The 19,077-nt window shown below is 36.7% G+C and overlaps 1 protein-coding gene across 6 annotated transcripts in view; it reads right to left on the bottom strand.

Annotated features, from left to right (window-relative positions):
• The window catches only part of WDSUB1 (WD repeat, sterile alpha motif and U-box domain containing 1), a 65,488-nt gene that overhangs the window by 2,039 nt on the left and 44,372 nt on the right, over positions 1-19,077 (bottom strand). For 2 of the 6 annotated variants that reach the window (XM_060409880.1, XM_060409879.1), the window contains one exon: positions 7,041-7,142. The exons of the other annotated variants lie outside the window; for them this stretch is intronic. In XM_060409880.1, the coding sequence (XP_060265863.1) occupies positions 7,041-7,142 (102 nt within the window). The remainder of the gene's footprint in view (positions 1-7,040; positions 7,143-19,077) is intronic. 6 annotated transcript variants of the gene reach the window in all.

The following is a 19,077-nucleotide window of genomic DNA, read 5'->3' as shown; positions in this document are numbered from 1 at the left end:
AATTTTTCTGATAATGTTACTGGACATATAATGTGGTCCATTTACTTCCCTTTTTATCCTCCCAATTATTAGAGACTGGTTTGCTTTTCATGATGTATCTTTAAGTGTCTTCAAAGTAAAACTGTAAGAACAAGTCACATCAAGAAGAGTCTGTTATCTGTCCAACCCATGTAACCTCTCTTCCTTCCCATGCAGGTAACCAGTAAGTTATTGTTTACCTTTTCCTTTTGAAAATATAAGCAAATGTATGTGTGCACACACATACATATATCCTTAAACATATCCTCATTCGTATTCCTCTATATTCCTACGTGACAGTTAGCATGCTCCATACTATTCTATACCCGATTGGCCTTTTTATTCCCCCACATCCCTGTATGGATGTATGAATGAACATCTGGGTTATTTCCAGTACCGTTTACAAATAGTGCTGCAATGAACAGTCTTATCATTTGGGAGGGAATTCTAGCAGTAGGATTCGCTACATTGAAGAATACATTCATATAACTTTGCTAGAAATGCTCGTACTTTCATAGGAATTCTACCATTCTTCCCCACTAGCAGCACTGGTTAGAGTGCCTGAATTTTCCCCAGAGCTCAGCCAAGAGACTATGTTGTCAAACTGAGTTTTTACTGGTCTCTCATGAGCATTTTAAGGGAGCTAGAACATTTTTTCATCTGTTGAAGAACCATTTGCTTTTCTTTTTCCTGTGAACGGACCATATTTTTTACTAATTTTTCTATTAGGTTGCTCTTTCTTAATTTTAGATTTATTTTTGAGATTTAACTGACAAGCTTCAGGTATGCAACATAATTGTGTTGTTTCTCAAGATTGCTTTGGTTATTTGGAGTCGTTTGTTGTTTAATACACATTTTTAAATTGTTGTATTTCTGTGAAAAATGCCATTGCAATTTTGTTAAGAGATTGCACCGAAATCTGTAGATTGTTTAGGTAGTATGGACAGTTTAATGATACTATCCATGAGCACAGAATATCTTTCCATTTATTTGTGTCTTCAATTACCTTAATGTCTTGTATTTTCAGTGTATAGATCTCTCACCTCCTCAGTTAAATTCTTAGGTATTTCATTCTTTTTGATGCAATTGCAAATAGCATTGTTCTCTTAATTTCTCTAATTGCTTGTTACCAGTATATGGAACCACAACTGATTTTTACATAGTGACTGTGTGAACTAACTTTATTGAATTGGTTGATTAGTTATAGTTTTTTATGAAATCTTTAGGGTTTTCTATGTATGTCATCTTCAAGTTTTACTTCTTTTCCAATTTGGATGCCTTTTCTTTTTCTTGACTAAATACACTGGCAAGGACTTCCAATACTGTGTTGAATAAAAATGGAAAGAGTCTGCATCCTTGTCCCACATCTTTAAAGGAAGCCATTTCAGCTTTTTACCATCGAGTATGAGGTGAGCTATGGGCCTGGCATATATAACCTTTATGATTTTAAGGTAATGGCTCCCTGCCTACTTTATTGAAAGTTTTTATCATATATGGATATTAAATTTGGGAGATAATTTTCTGCATCTATTGATGTTCATATGATTTTTAGCCTTCATTTTGTTAATGTGATGCATCACCCTGATTTACAGATGCTGAATAATTCTTGCATCCCTAGAATAAATCCACTTGATCATGGTGTATGATTCTTTTAATGTTTTGTTGAATTCGGCTTGCTGATATTTTGTTGAGGATTTTTGCATCTACAGTTTTCAAGGATATTGACCTGAAATTTCCTTTTCCTATGTGTTCTCATCTGATTTTGTTATCAGGGTAATGCTGGCTCATAAAATGAGTTTCTAAGTCCTCTCTTCTGTTTGGACAAGTTTGACAGGGATTGATATTTTTCTTGAAGTGTTCATATTCTGTGGATGAAATAAAGATTTAAATTTTTATACTTCTTTTGGCTTTAGAATCCAGGTTAGGAAGTATTCCTATTCCCAGGTTATCAAGGAGTTTACCTTCATTTTCTTCTGTAAATTCATTTTTTATATACATCTGATTCATTTGGAATTAATGTGTAATATGACAGATTGAGCTAGTTTTATCCTTTCCCTAAGACTAGCTGTCAGAATACCACTTGTTTAAATTATGTATTTTTCCCACTGATTTAAAATTTCATTTTTATCATTCACTAAACTTCTGGATTTTAAAAAATTCTTTCCATAGTCTGTCTATTCATGTGCTGATAGCACACTGTGTTCTTTACAGAGACTTTATAACATGTTCTAATATCTGGTAGGGTGTGTTGTTATGTATTCTTTGCATTGGAACCTACTAGTCACCTGCTATATATTTTTTGGAAAAAGCCTAATAGTGGCATCCTGCTGACGACGAAATCTTCCTACATTGGTATGCTAATAAGCTTTCCATGTTTTCCAATGTAGCTTTCCTTCACAGGGATGTTTTATGGTTTTCTTCATGCTGGTTTGCCTATTTCTAATATCCAACGTTTTGGTTTTGTTTTTGCAAATTAAGCCTTCCATCATACCTTTTAACTGCTTTTTGTTTACACACACAGGCACACATACCACATGAAGGCTCTATTATTGAGTCCTTGCTGATTTAACTTACTAAATGTTAATTAGCCCCATTGGCTCCTTGTTAAATTCTATAATAAGATTCCTCTAGAAGACAAAAAAAGGGTGAAGGCTCCTATCAGTGTTGTGCCTAGCTGTGGACCTTTATCTGGTAAGGGTATACTCTCCAAATTTTTTTCTTTGCTTCAGTGTACGTACGCTCAAATTTGTCTTGCCTTCTTCCCTTTAGAGAGAAGGGCACCAGATGGGTAGTTCCTCCTCCTTAGAAGCCAGAGTTCTGACAGACAGTATGAGGTTTTAATAACCTCAACTTATTCCCTCTTTTCTGAGTCCAAGAGGACATAGATGCTTTCTGCAGATACTGTTACCACCTTCTGTTTTTGAGATATAATCCACATAACCATAAAATCTATCCTTTTAAGTATATGCAATTCAGGGGTTCTTAGTATAATTCCCAGTTACGCAACCATCACCACTATCTAATTTCACATTTTCATCATTCCAGCAAGAAAGCTTACCTCTTTATGGAGTCATGGACTGCTGAACCATATTAGCAGTCACTCCTCTCCCCCAGTGACTACTATTTTCTGCCTCTATGGATTTGCCTATTCTGGACATTTCTTATAAAAAGAATCATAACATGGTATTTGTTATCTGGCACATCCTTGCCATCTTCCTTTAATCATCCTAGTGGATATGAAGGTGGTATCTCATTGTGGTTTTGGTGTTCACGTCCCTAATGATGCTGAGCACCTTTTCCAGTGGCTGTTGGCCATTTGTACATCTTCTATGGGAAAAGGTCTATTCAAATCCTTTGCCTGTTTTTATCAGTTGGGATGTCTTACTATTGAGTCATAAAAACTGTTTGCATAGGAAAATATACTCAATTTTTATTTATCAAAAGCTGATATACAAACTTATGTATCATACTGGTCTATCACTGATAAATGATGTGCGTGTTAGTATTACTCTGAAATACTGTGACTTGAGCTACAGCCAATTCATTTGCCACCAGGCTAGATACATACAATAGCATGTTTTTAACCTTTCAGGTGAAAGGGGCCCACTTTTGTTATTAATTTCTTACATTCCATTGTGGTGACAGAATGCTGTTTTTGTTATTTCTGGTGATATATTCAAACAGAAAGTACACTTCCTATTTTGAACTGAGAGGTATGATCAACTCTCTTACCATGCTATGTTCCTCCTTACCTTGTTGGTAGTTCTGCTCTGTGAAAACTTGCTGTGTTTGGGGTCTGCATAGCTAATGGTGGTTATCCTCATGGAGAATCATGGTCTCCAGTGTTCTATATCATCCTGTGTCATTTTAACTTTTGGGGGTCTGAACTCTTTCACTGGCAACTATATAACCCCTTTATTTTTAGTTGCAACTATCTCATTTCTATCTATCCTTTTATTTCTAACCTCTCTGAATCCTTGTTTTAGGTTGAATTGTACTTTGTGAACTAACCTCAAATCTTGAATCTCTTTAGGGGTGACTTAAGCAAAAATGTTATTATCAGTATGTTTGGTAATAGTTCTATCATTTTTTTTTAATTTTCATAGATCACTTATATAAATTCTTTCACTATAGGAGCTGTTTTCTTCCATTTTGATGCTTAGGGAGGTGTGTACTTTTCAATACTAGTTTACTTTTACACTAGTATCTCTTAAAAAGATGAGACTAAGAGTATTATCAGTATCTATTAATTCCTTGTAATATTCAAATTAGATAGTGGGCTTTTTCTCCCCCTCATTGTCTAAATTTCAAATAATCAATGAGCTTCTTCAACTTTTCATATTCTCTACTCTCCATGTTTCATAGTTGTATGATACCTACATTTTTTAGAGCATATTATCATAATAGTACTTCATTACCTTTAATTCAGCTCTGGTTTTAAATGAATAATTTTTCCTTGCCTGCTTATGAATTTTCAGTTTCTTGGGTGGTAGCAGTGAATAAAATATCAACCCATTCACTCTATGGAGGTACACACTTCTTGCTATAGGGAAGTCAGTTACACTGGTCACTTGTTTACCCTAAAGTTTAACTGTAAACTTTCTGTGGTATTATAAATAGTGATTCTTTGGAATAATCAACAGTTCCCTACTGGTAACAAATATATTCCCTGAAACATCTGTTTAACAGAGGAAGCAGGAATTCTGAGTGGATCTGCAGCATCGCTAATTATGTTAGCTTTCAAACAGTCCTACCAAAGTTCATCTCAAAGCAGTAAAAAGGATTATCAGAGCGACATAGCCTGTCATGTATAATTTTAAAGGCAACTAGAGTTCCTCACTAGAGGAGGAAAATGACAATTTTAACAAGGAATACACAGTGCACATTTACCTTCAGTATTAACTTTGCTTGTTTTCATTATATTTTAAAATTGACCTAAGGATTTTAAAGTTTTTGATAACTTATCATCTGACTCTCACTATGAACCCAGATACAAGCTGACAAAAGCTATACCAGATAGTCCTAGGAAGTAAATAATAAATATGCTCTATTCACAAAGTTTTACTTCATATTATTTAATATACTCAGATGGTTAAGTTCTGGTAAGATCAAGTAATGATACTTTGTTGCCAGAAGTGTATAAAATGAATAAACTAAGATTAAGGGAACCCCTAAATTTCTTCCATTTAGAAACAGTGATTAAAAGCAGAATATTTTAATATGGGTTCAAATGACTTTTTGCTCTATTGAATACTAGCTCACAGGCCTGGGCTCTGAAATTTTAATACATCTGCTGTTCAACTTAGCCCACTGCCACACACCTTCGTTCTGAGAAACTGACAATGCAAGCTCAACACTGCTTTGGAGCTATATGCCCTATTCCTGTACTCCTACAGGTAATACTTGACTGAAGATGAGCATGCAGAAACAAAAGAAGTATTACGACTACACAAACCTCAGGAACAAAATAGATACAACCAGTGAGAGGACTGTGAAGAAGGCTGAGGGCCGAACAATTGATGCTTTTGAACTGTGGTGTTGGAGAAGACTCTTGAGAGTCCCTTGGACTACAAGGAAATCCAACCAGTCCATTCTGAAGGAGATCAACCCTGGGATTTCTTTGGAAGGAATGATGCTAAAGCTGAAACTCCAGTACTTTGGCCACCTCATGTGAAGAGTTGACTCATTGGAAAAGACTCTGATGCCGGGAGGGATTGGGGGCAGGAGGAGAAGGGGACGACAGAGGATGAGATGGCTGGATGGCATCACGGACTCGATGGACATGAGTCTGAGTGAACTCTGGGAGTTGGTGATGGACAGGGAGGCCTGGTGTGCTGCGATTCATGGGGTCGCAAAGAGTCGGACACAACTGAGCAACTGAACTGAACTGATTCCTAAAATGGGGATGAACTGAAGAAACAATGTACTTTGAAAATGATTAATACTCATACAGCTGTGTATCATTAGAGTGTTCCAAGAGGAGAGCCTGGCAGGGTATGTCCATAGGGTCGCAAAGAGTTGGACATGACTGAAGTTGACTTACCATGCACACACGCACACAGACTGTTCCAGGGCACTGTTACCTATATTATTTAATATGTACAATTTTAAGAAGTAACTCAACCCAAGGCTTGAATAACTTTCCAAGGTCACAAAAATACAGAAAGACAGAGGTAGGATTTAAACTCAAGCGGTTTGGGTCAAGAATCTATGCCTCTTAATCTACATGCTAAATCAAATTTCCAGAATGACAAATATAACTATTGAAATTTTGAAGGAAAAAAAAAAAAACCTCTTATGAAAAGGTTACAGCATTAAGACAATGCAGAATGGAAGACTGCTAAGCAGGGAGGAGAAGCTATATACAATGAGAATAGCAAAGTTTCCCAGAAATGATAGAAGGCACAGAATTCATTCAAGAAGTAGTGGACCCTGAACAAGAGAAATAAAAATACATGCCTGTCTAAAACAAAAAAAATCAGAAACTGACATGTTTATATTTAACAGATGCCAAAGAATGTACTCTCAATAGATAAGAGAAAATGCTGATTTTTCTCTAAATATGTCACAAAGTACTTAACATTTATTAGGTTTTTACTAAAAATTAACATATTTAAATGTTCAGAGTAGACAAAAACCCTGACTAGTGCAAAGCTGTTATTCCTACTCATTCCATCCCCAAATTAAGTTTTTAAAGTTTTTGTAATTATAATAAAAATGTCAGTAAGATTGTCTTTTGAGGTACAACAAAGTAATTCTAAAATTTATCTGGAGGTCAAAATGGACAAAAATTGGACAATATTTAAAAAATAAAGGTAAGCATAATTAAACTATCGCAGTGCCTATAAGGGGAGAAGGCAATGGCACCCCACTCCAGTGCTCTTGCCTGGGGAATCCCATGGACGGAGAAGCCTGGTAGGCTGCAGTCCATGGGGTCGCTAAGAGTCGGACACAACTGAGCGACTTCACTTTCACTTTCATGCATTGGAGAAGGAAATGGCAACCCACTCCAGTGTGCTTGCCTGGAGAATCCCAGGGACAGGGGAGCCTGATGGGCTGCCGTCTATGGGGTTGTAGAGTCAGACACGACAGAAGCGACTTAGCAGCAGCAACAGCAGCAGTGCCTATAAGTATGAAGAATGAATCCAACAGAAATATTTAAATAAACGTATATAACAATATGCCTGTGGATGTTTCTCTATAGAATGAATGGAGAACTGTCTTAACAGAGTAGGTTAATTTATGCAACATTAATACCATAAGATACTGTCCTGCAGTTGAGAATGAAGTAGTTCTGAATATACTAACAAGGGAATACTATCTGACATATATTAAGTAAATTAAAAATTTAAATATATCATCCCATGTGTTATACAACAAAATAAATGAACAGAAAAATATTTGGAAGGATATACTGGCATATGGAAGAGGCCCCACATTTTAAAAACATTTATGCTGCTTAAGTGTTTTTCATCACTGCACACATAATTTAAAAGGACACATGAAAAAATACTGTAAGAACGCTGAAATATAGGCAGAAATGGGTCTTAAATTTTTTTCCTGAGACGGTTAACTCAACAGATGTAAGGTACAGGTCGTCCAAAATACCATGGTCGGGGGGAGGACACATGATCAATCCAGGAAAGAAGAGTAAAAGGTGAACTAGGAGAAGAAAAACTGTTTGATTCTATTAAAGATATTCTTGGGCTTCCCTTGTGGCTCAGCTCGTGAAAAATCTGCCTGCAGTACGGGAAACTGGGGTTCAAGATCCCCTGAAGAAGGAAAAGGCTACCCACTTCAGTATTCTTGCCTGGAGAATTCCATGGGTTGTATAGTCCATGGGGTCACAAAGAGTCAGACACGACTGAGTGACTTTTTACTTCACTTTCATTAAAGACAGTTAATTTTAAAAATTCAGTCCTAATCTTTTCCACAAGGAACACTTCTAAAACAAAGTAACACAGGAAAGCTAAAAATAAACTGATGGTGACTTGCTGGGGATTATGTTATTCAGGTTATTAAATAACCCAAAGGTTATTTACTGTATAAGTCCATCCATATAAGAATATGAGATGACAAAATGTTAGAAACAGGACAGACTGGGGTGGAAGTGAGAAGAGAGCAAGTCAGGTGATGTATGTAGTTATAAAAAGGTATTAAGAAGGGTCCTTGTGGGTTTGGAACTGTTTTGTCTTGACTTGGTGGTTCATACTCAAAACCTCCAATAGGGGCAAAACTGTATACAACTTAATGCACTTCTGGGGAAAACTAAGAATTGTTAATTGCATCAGTGTTAATAGCCTCGTTGTAATATTATAGTGTCATCTGCAAAATGCTGCCAGTGAAGGAACTGGGAAAAGTGCAAGATATCTCTTATTTCTTAAGGAAAGGAATGTGAATCTACAATTGTGTCAATAGTAAAGTTTAAAACTAAATGGTACCATAATGGTTAAAATGAAAAACAAAGACAATACTAAATGTACGGGACGCTGCAGAGCAACTGGAATCCTCTCACTGCTAGTAGAAGCATAAACTGATTCAACCACTCTTGATAAGTATATATCCATTCCTAGGAATATACCCAATAGAAATGCATATGTATATTCACTCAAAAAATGATGAAAGGTTCATGGCAGCACTGTGTAACAGCCAACAATGATTACCAACAGTAGAATGAATAAACTGTATATTCACACATGAGAATGAACAGATTACTGCTTTGTGCAACAATAAGATCATACAAACATGATACTTGAAGCAGCTATACCCCAAAGAGACGTGCTTCTCAGCAAAGAAAACTATAAACAAAATGAATATTTATAGACTGGGAGAAAATATTTGCGAATGATGTGACCGACAAGGGCTTAACTAAGATACACAAACAGCTCATACATCTCAATCAATAACTTAAAATCCAATCAAAAAATGGGCAGAAGACATACAGATAGCCAGCAGGCATCTGAAAAGATGATCAACATCAGTAATTATTAGAGAAATGCAAATAAAAATTACAATGAGGTATCTCATACCAGTCAGAATGGCCATCATCAAAAAGTCTACAAATAATGCTGGATGGAGTGTAGAGAAAAAGGAACCCTTCTACACTGTTGGTGGCAATGTGAACTGGTGCAGATACTATAGAAAGCAATATGGGGTTCCTCAAACTAAAAATGGAACTACTATATAAGCCAGCAATCCTACTCCTGGGCATATATCCAGATAAAACTATAACTCAAAAAGATACACACACCATGTTAATAGCAACATATTTACAATATTCAAGATATGGAAACAACCTAAATGTCCACTGACAGATGAATGGACAAAGATGATAAGGTACATATATACAATGGACTGTTACCCCCCAAAATGCAATGTTGTTTATAGCAACATGTATGGATCTAAAGATCATACTAAGTCAAAAAGAAAAATACAGTATCACTTACATGTGGAATCTAGAATAAATATGTCTACAAACAAAAATAGACTTACATGTGGCTGTCAAGAGGGAGGGAAGGATGGGGAGTTTCGAATTAGCAGATGCAAACTGTTATATATGGGATGGATAAACAACAAAATCCTACTATGTAGTACAAGGAACTATCTATATTCAATCACCTGTGATAAGCCATAATGGAAAAAAATATGAAAAAGTTAATGTAGTTATAAGAATCACTTTTCTGTACATTAGAAATTAACACTGTAAATCAACTATACTTCATAGACTACCCTTCTTGACTTTTTATTATGTGAAAGTTCAAGATGTACACTTATGTTTATTTTAAATACATAAAATGAAAGAAGTATACCATGGAGCTATTAAGAAAGAAAAGAAGAGAGCCAAGACTGAAATGAATGAGACAAATTTGAGACAAAATACATTAAGTGATTCCAGTAAGAATATTTTAAGATGATAAAAAACTCAAATCTAGCAATATGTGAAGAGGGTAATTCAGATTCCCAGCCATCACCCCCATACACACACACACACAACAAATTTAACAAAGTTGCAGGATATAAACTCAAGATATAAAAGTTGTGTATAGAGGGCACATCTCAACATAACAAAGTCCATTTATGAAAAACTCACAGCTAACATCATACACAGTGGATAAAAGCTGAAAGCCTTTCCTCTAAAATCAGAGACAAGGATGTCCACACTCTTGCCACATCTATTTAACACAGTATTAAAAGTCCAAACCACAGCAATCTGACAAGAAAAGAAAAGGCAACCAAGCTGCCAGGGAAGAAGGAAAACCCACATCTGCAGATGACAGGATTCTATATGTAGAATAACCCTAAAGTCTCCACCAAAAAAGTAGAATAAAATAAGTAAGCCTACAGGATACAGAAATATCTGTTGCCTTTCTATATGTTAGTAACAAGCTATCAGAAAAAGCACAAAAACAATCCTATTTAAAATTTCATCAAGAAGGATCACATACCATGATGAAGGGGGTTATATCCTGAGCATGAATACACACAAATCAATCAATGTGAGACACAAAATAAGAAACTGAAAGATAAAAACTATATGGTAATCTCAACAGATGCAGGAAAAGCTTTCATCAAAATTCAACAACTATATATGATAAAAACTCACCATAAATTAGGCACAGAAGGAACCTAACTCAATAAAGGCCACTCACTGGTGAAAACCGAAAGCATTTCCTCTAAGACCAGGAATAAGAAAGGGTGCTCACTCTTGCCACTATTATTAAACACAGTGTTGGAAATCCTAGTTAGGCAAGCAGAGAAGAAACCTAACAGGAATCCAGACTGGAAAAGAAATAAAACTCTTGACTGTTTGCAGATGACAGTATACTAGGCCTGCCTGTTCTTTCTGTCGTACTGGAGTGGGTAGCCATTCCCTTCTCCAGGGGATCTTCCCAACACAGGCGTCAAACTCAGGTCACCTGCATTGCAGGCAGTTTTTTTTTTTTTTTTTTTTTAACTGTCTGAGTCACCAGGGAAGCCCAATACTGTACACAGAAAATTTAGTAAAGTTGCAGGATACAAAATTCATATATAGAAATCCCTTGCATTCTGATACACAAACAACAAAAAATCAGAAAGAGAAACTAAGGAAACAATCCCACTCACCACTGCAACAAAAAGAATAAAATATCTGGGAATAAACCTACCCATGGAGACAAAAGACATATATGCAGAAAACAAGACACTGATGAGAGAAATCAAAGATGACACAAACGGAGAGTATACTATGTTCTTGGATTGAAAGAATCAATACTGTGAAAATGACTAAATGGCACCCCACTCCAGTACTCTTGCCTGGAGAATCCCATGGAGGGAGGAGCCTGGTAGGCTACAGTCCATGGGGTCGCAAAGAGTCGGACATGACTGAGCGACTTCACTTCACTTCAGGCAATCTGCAGATTGAATGCAATACCTATTGAATTACCAATTTTTCACAAAACTAGAACAAAAATTTTTACAATTTGTATGGAAACAAAAAGACCCTGAATACCTAAAGCAACCTTGAGAAGGAAAAATGGAGCTGGAAAATCAACCGTCCTGACTTCAGACTATACTACAAAATAACAGTTATCAAGACAGTATGGTATTGGCACAAAAATAGAAACACGGATCAATGGAACAAAATGGAAAGCCCAGAGATAAACTCATGCACCTACGGGCATCTTAAATTTGACAAAGGAGAAAAGAACATACAATGGAGAAAAGAAATCCTCTTCAGTAAGTGGTGTTGGGAAACCTGAACAGCCATATATAAAAGATTGAACTTAGAACACTTCCTAACACCATACACAAACATAAACACAAAATGGATTAAAGACCTAAATATAAGACCAGGAAATATAAAACTCCTAGAGGAAAACATAGGCAGAACACTCTGAAATAAACTGCAGCAAGATCGTCTTTGCTCTGCTTCCTAGAGTAATGGAAATAAATACAGAAATAAACAAATGGGACCTGATTAAACTTAAAAGCTTTTGCACACCAAAAAGTAATTATTAGCAAGATAAAAAGACAACCCCCAAACTGGGAGAAAATATTCGCAAATGAAGCAACTGACAAAGGATTAATCTCCAAAATATGCAAGGAGCTTATACAGCTCAATACCAGATAAACAGGCAACCCAATCAAAAAATGGGCTGAAGACTTAAACAGACATTTCTCCAAAGAAAATATACAGAAGACCACCAAACACATGAAAAGATGCTCAACATTGCTCTAGAAAAATGCATATCAAAACTACACTGAACTATCACCTCACGCTGATAGGAATGGCCATCGTCAAATCTACAAAAAATAAATGCTGGAGAGGATGTGGAGAAAGGGGAAACCTCTTGCACTGTTGGTGGGAATATAAACTGATACAGCCACTAAGGAGAACAGTATGGACTTTCCTTAAAAAACAAAAACAAAAAAGACACTATTATATGGACCGAGCAATCCCACTGCATGTACCCAATGTTCACTGTAGCACTATTTACAATAGCCAGGACACGGAAGCAAACTAGATGTCCACTGACAGATGAATAGATAAAGAAGTTGTGGTACATATATACCATGGAATATCACTCCATGGCCATAAAAAGGAAAGAAACTGGGTCATCTGTAGTGATGTGCATGAATCTAGAATCAGTCATAGAGTAAAGTCAAGCCAGAAAAACCAATAGTGCATATTAACACTTATGTGTGTATTCTAGAAAAATGGTACTAATGAACCTATTTGCAGGGCAAAAGAATAGCGATGCAGACATAGAGAATGGACCTGTGGACACAGCAGGGGATGGAGAGGGTGGGATGAACTGACAGAGCAGCACTGACGTATATACAATACCATTTATAAAATAAACAGCTAGTGGGAAGCTGCTGTATTACACCAGGAGCTCAGCTGGGTGCTCTGTGATGATCTAGTAGGGTGGGATGGTGGGGGTAAAATAGAGGCTCAAGAGGGAGCAGATACAGGTACATTTACAGCTGAGTTATGAAGATCATGGCATCCGGTCCCATCACTTCATGGGAAATAGATGGGGAAACAGTGGAAACAGTGTCAGACTTTATTTTGGGGGGCTCCAAAATCACTGCAGATGGTGACTGCAGCCATGAAATTAAAAGACGCTTACTCCTTGGAAGGAAAGTTATGACCAACCTAGACAGCCACCTCATGTGAAGAGTTGACTCATTGGAAAAGACTCTGATGCTGGGAGGGATTGGGGGCAGGAGGAGAAGGGGACGACAGAGGATGAGATGGCTGGATGGCATCACGGACTCGATGGACCTGAGTCTGAGTGAACTCCGGGAGATGGTGATGGACAGGGAGGCCTGGCATGCTGCGATTCATGGGGTCACAAAGAGTCAGACAGGACTGAGCGACTGAAGTGAACTGAACTGAATATTAAAAAATATCTAGGAATAAGCCTACCAAAGGAGTGAAAAGACCTGTATACAGAAAACTCTTAAGACACAGATGAGAGAAATCAATGACACAGATGGAGAGTTATACTATAATCTTCAATTGGAAGAATCAATACTGTGGAAATGACTATACTACCCAAAGCAATGTACAGATGCAACATAATTCCTATCAAATTACCAAGTGTATTTTTCACAAAAATAAAACAAAAAAATTTATAATCTGTATGAAAACATTAAAGACCCAAAATAGCCACAGCAATCTTGAGAAAGAAAAATGGTGCTGGAGGAATCAGGCTTCCTGACCTCAGACTATACTACAAAGCCACAGTAATCAAGACAGTATGCTCCTGTCACAAAAACAGATCTATAGATCAATGGAACTGGACAGAAGGCCAGAGATGAACCCACACATTTGTGGTCCCCTAATCTATGATAAAGGAGTCAAATATACAATGGAGAACGACAGCCTTGTCAATAAATAATGTCGGGAAAACTAGATAGCTACACGTAAAAGAATGAAATTAGACGACTCTCTAACAATACATACAAAAATAAATTCAAAATGGATTACAGATCTGAATGCAAGGCCAGACACAAACTGTCAGAGGAAAACATAGGAAGAACACTCTGACATAAATCAAAGCATGATCCTCTTTGAGCCACCTCCTAGTGTAATGGAAATAAAAACAAAAATAAACAATTGGACCTAATTAAATGTAGCAATGGAAACCATAAAGATGACAAAAAGAAAATCCTCTGAATGGGAGAAAAGAATAGCAAATGAAGCAACTGTCAAATGATTACTCTCCACAAGATACATAAGCAGCTCATGCAACTCAATTATCAAATCAATAAACAACCCAATCAAAAAATGGGCATAAGACACCAAAACAAACATTTCTCCAAAGAAGACATACACAAGACCACCAATCACATGCAAAGATGTTCAACACCACTCATTATTAGAGAAATGCAAATTAAAACTACTATGAGGTATCACCTCACACCAGTCAGAGCGGCCAGCATCAAAAATAAATCTACAGGGCTTCCCTGATGTGTCAGTGGTAATGAATCTGCCTGACAATGCAGGAGACAAGGGTTCAGTCCCCATCCTAGAAAATCCCACATGCCACTGGGCAGTTAAGTCCATGTGCCACAGTTATTGATTGAACCTGTGCTCTAGGGCCCAGGAGCCACAACTACTGAGCCCACTTGCTCCAACTATAGAGGCCTGCGCTCTGCAATAAGAGAAGCCCCCATAATGAGAAGCCCCCATAATGAGAAGCCCATGCTCCAAAACTAGAGTAGCCCCTCCCCGCTACTCATCGTATTTAGAGAGAAGCCTGAATAGCGACAAAGACCCAGGATGGACCAAACTGGATAAATAAATAAATCATTGTTAAAAAAAAAAATCATACAATAAACACTGGACAGAGTATGAAGAAAAGGGAACCCTCATGCACTGCTCATGGGAGTATAAACTGATACAGCCACTATGGAAAACAGTACAAAGTTTTCTTAAAAACTCAAGAAAGAACTCCTGTATGACCCAGGCATCTCACTACTAGGCATGTACTCACAGAAAATCATAATTCAAAGATACATGCACCCCAGTGTTCACACCAGCACTGTTTACAACAGCCAAGACATGGAAGTAACCTAAATGTCCATGAACAGAGAAATGTATAAATAAGATGTGGTATGTATATATATATATATATATACAATGGACTATTATTCAGCCATAAAAAGTAACAAAATTGAGTCATTTGTAGAGCTATGAAGGGACCCTAAAGAATACCACAAAGAGTGAAGTCAGAAAGAGAAAAACAAATATCATAAATTAACACATATATGGAGTCTAGAAAAATGGTACAGATAATCTTACTTGCAAGGTAGAAATAGACACAGATGTTGAGAACAAAAATAGGGATACCAAGGGGCAAAGGGGTGGTGGGAAGAATTGGAGATTGGGCTTGACACATATACACTATTGATACTATAATAACAAAGAAACTCAGCCATAGTAATGAGAACATACTGTATAGCAGAGGGAACTCATACTTAAGGCTCTGTGATGACCTGAATCAGAACAAAGTCCAAAAGGGAGTGGATATCTGTATATGTATAGCTGACTGATTTCACTCTACAGTAGAAAAAGCAACTATATCTCAATAAAAATTTTTTAAAATCTTCAAAAATAATTAAGTAACTATGAATATTTATTATTTGGTTTGTACCCCTTTTTTGGAAACTGTCCCTCCACCACAATCCTCCATATGATGTGCCCCCATTGATATAAAACTTTACTCTCCATAGTTAGATAAATCTCAGTACCACACCTCATTCCTGAAAAGACTACCACTGGGATAGGCTCCTAGCTCAGATTTGAAGTCTCAGGGATTTTTGGAGTTGACTGCTGCTGCTGCTGCTGCTGCTGCTAAGTTGCTTCAGTCGTGTCCAACTCTGTGAGACCCCATAGACAGAAGCCGACCAGGCTCCCCCGTCCCCGGGATTCTCCAGGCAAGAACACTGGAGTGGGTTGCCATTTCCTTCTCCAATGCATGAAAGTGAAAAGTGAAAGGGAAGTCGCTCAGTCGTGTCCGACTCTTAGTGACCCCATGGACTGCAGCCTACCAGGCTCCTCCGTCCATGGGATTTTCCAGGCAAGAGTACTGGAGTGGGGTGCCATTGCCTTCTCCGCTGGAGTTGACACTAGAAAGAAATGTCAGAACGGACTCTCTCTGGTTGCTGAAGTTATATAAATGTAAAATTTGGGACCTACTGGTGTTCTTGTTTTTCCACCACATAGAAAAGGCATACCGCATATCACAGAAGGTGAATATTCCCAAGTCTCTGAATAGATAAGAAACGGTACCATGACGACATTCACGTCTCTGGTGTAAGTGTTTCATGAGACACACAGTAACTTTTTAATAAATTAATTACCATTTCTGCTTAACCTAATTCAAATTGAGTTTCTTTCAACTGCAAATAAAGGTGCTGATATACTAAAGCCAAATAGCCAGGACATGGAAACAACCTAGATGTCCATCAGCAGATGAATGGATAAGAAAGCTGTGGTACATATACACAATGGAGTATTACTCAGCCGTTAAAAAGAATTCATTTGAATCAGTTCTGATGAGATGGATGAAACTGGAGCCGATTATACAGAGTGAAGTAAGCCAGAAAGAAAAACACCAATACAGTATACTAACACATATATATGGAATTTAGGAAGATGGCAATGACGACCATGTATGCAAGATAGGGAAAGAGACACAGATGTGTATAACGGACTTTTGAACTCAGAGGGAGAGGGAGAGGGTGGGATGATTTGGGAGAATGACATTCTAACATGTATACTATCATGTGAATTGAATCGCCAGTCTATGCCTGACGCAGGATGCAGCATGCTTGGGGCTGGTGCATGGGGATGACCCAGAAAGATGTTCTGGGGAGGGAGGTGGGAGGGGGGTTCATGTTTGGGAATGCATGTAAGAATTAAAGATTTTAAAATTTAAAAAATAAAAAACAAACAAAAAAAAAGTAAAAAAAAAAAATACAACCATTACTATGCTCATAGAGAATTTCATTCTTGTTGTCGTTCAGTTGCTCATTAGTGTCTGACTCTTTGCAACCCTATGGACTGCAGCAAGTCAGACTTCCCGTCCTTCACCATTGCCCAGAGTTTTGCTCAAACTTACTGATGATGATTGAGTACTGGTCTTGTAAGTACTTAATAAGCATTAATTCATTTGATGCTTAAAAGAATTCATGAGATTAAGCGCCAGCATCTTATTTGGTACATAAGGAAAAATATATAGTCCTCCATGAGGTAACTCAGCAAGTAAAGTAATGAAATAATTTCAGATCCAGGCAGTCTGGATCTTCAGTTCATGTGCTCAACTATTAGATCATCCTACCTCCCATAAGAATATTTCTTATTAAATAATAAAAACTAAAAATAATAGAACTAAATTTGAATTAAATGCTCATGAAAGAGTCACTTAAATTATAAATGATTAGGGTACATGTGTCTCTTTCAATTCTGGTACCCCAATGTTCATCGCAGCACTGTTTATAATAGCCAGGACATGGAAACAACCTAGATGTCCATCAGCAGATGAATGGATAAGAAAGCTGTGGTACATATACACAATGGAGTATTACTCAGCCGTTAAAAAGAATTCATTTGAATCAGTTCTGATGAGATGGATGAAACTGGAGCCGATTATACAGAGTGAAGTAAGCCAGAAAGAAAAACACCAATACAGTATACTAACACATATATATGGAATTTAGGAAGATGGCAATGATGACCCTGTATGCAAGACAGGGAAAGAGACACAGATGTGTATAACGGACTTTTGGACACAGAGGGAGAGGGAGAGGGTGGGATGATTTGGGAGAATGACATTCTAACATGTATACTATCATGTGAATTGAATCGCCAGTCTATGTCTGACGCAGGATGCAGCATGCTTGGGGCTGGTGCATGGGGATGACCCAGAAAGATGTTATGGGGAGGGAGGTGGGAGGGGGGTTCATGTTTGGGAATGCATGTAAGAATTAAAGATTTTAAAATTTAAAAAATAAAAAAAATCTAAGACAAGAAAAAAAAAAAAATTATAAATGATTAAAACATTTAAAATGTTCAAACTCAATATAATAAAAGAAATAAAAACAGATTACTTTTCAGTTATTAGAATGAGAAAGTTTAAAAGATTGCAAAGTATAAGCAAAGATATGGGAAATAGAGACCCCATATGATGTTGAGAGGATAATTTGTCAGTATCCTTCTTCAGTAATTGAAGTTTTAGGTAATTTATTTCAACAGAAACATTTACATTAAGACTAAGAGGACAAGATAAATTTAAACAATAAAAAAATCAACTGGGAATGAAATAGAAGACACTAATACACCTGAATACTAGTCAGTCTTTAAAAAGAGTAAAGTGTCAACAGATAACATTATGCCTTACTCTTTCTGTGGGAACTAAATCAAGAAAAATTAAAACAGCATTTAGAGATGACTACATACTGAGAAGTAGGCAAACATTAATGAACATTTCAGCAACAAAAGGAAAAAGACGTGATAGAGAACAGTATAAAGTGTATAAGTCCAGTTGTGTAAAAATATATTGATTGTATTGGTATTTAAAATTAAATTTAAGAATACACAGAAAAAATATCTAGAATTATATACTGAACTGGTATTAGTTCTTATCTTTAGTACCTGGGACATCAGACCAGATGGATGAGATGACTCACTTTATATACCTGTATTTAAAATTTTTTAATCCAATGAGGATATTTTACAATTAGAAGAGAATATCTGCAGAAAATAGAAAGATATGCTCTGGTTCAATCATATCTCAGAGCAAACATAAAATCCCAAATGCATGAGAAATAAGCACTTTTGAAAACTAGAAGAAAATGTTTATACTTGTATAAATGTTTATACTTGTATAAATAAAATGCTTCTGCCTACAAAAGTTCAGAGCAAGTAGAAGCCATCAAATATATTAAAACGATACTAACAAGATTCCATGTGATTAGTTTCACTAATAATGCACACAAAAAATATAAGGGCAATATTTAAGTCCCTAAGGTAATTTATGTCGTTTACCAAGTCATATTTAAATGGTA

This window comes from Ovis aries, chromosome 2 (assembly GCF_016772045.2).
Source record: "Ovis aries strain OAR_USU_Benz2616 breed Rambouillet chromosome 2, ARS-UI_Ramb_v3.0, whole genome shotgun sequence".
Taxonomy (NCBI): domain Eukaryota; kingdom Metazoa; phylum Chordata; class Mammalia; order Artiodactyla; family Bovidae; genus Ovis; species Ovis aries.
The sequence above is the reverse complement of the archived record's forward strand: the minus strand, read 5'-3'. Positions and strand labels throughout refer to the sequence as shown.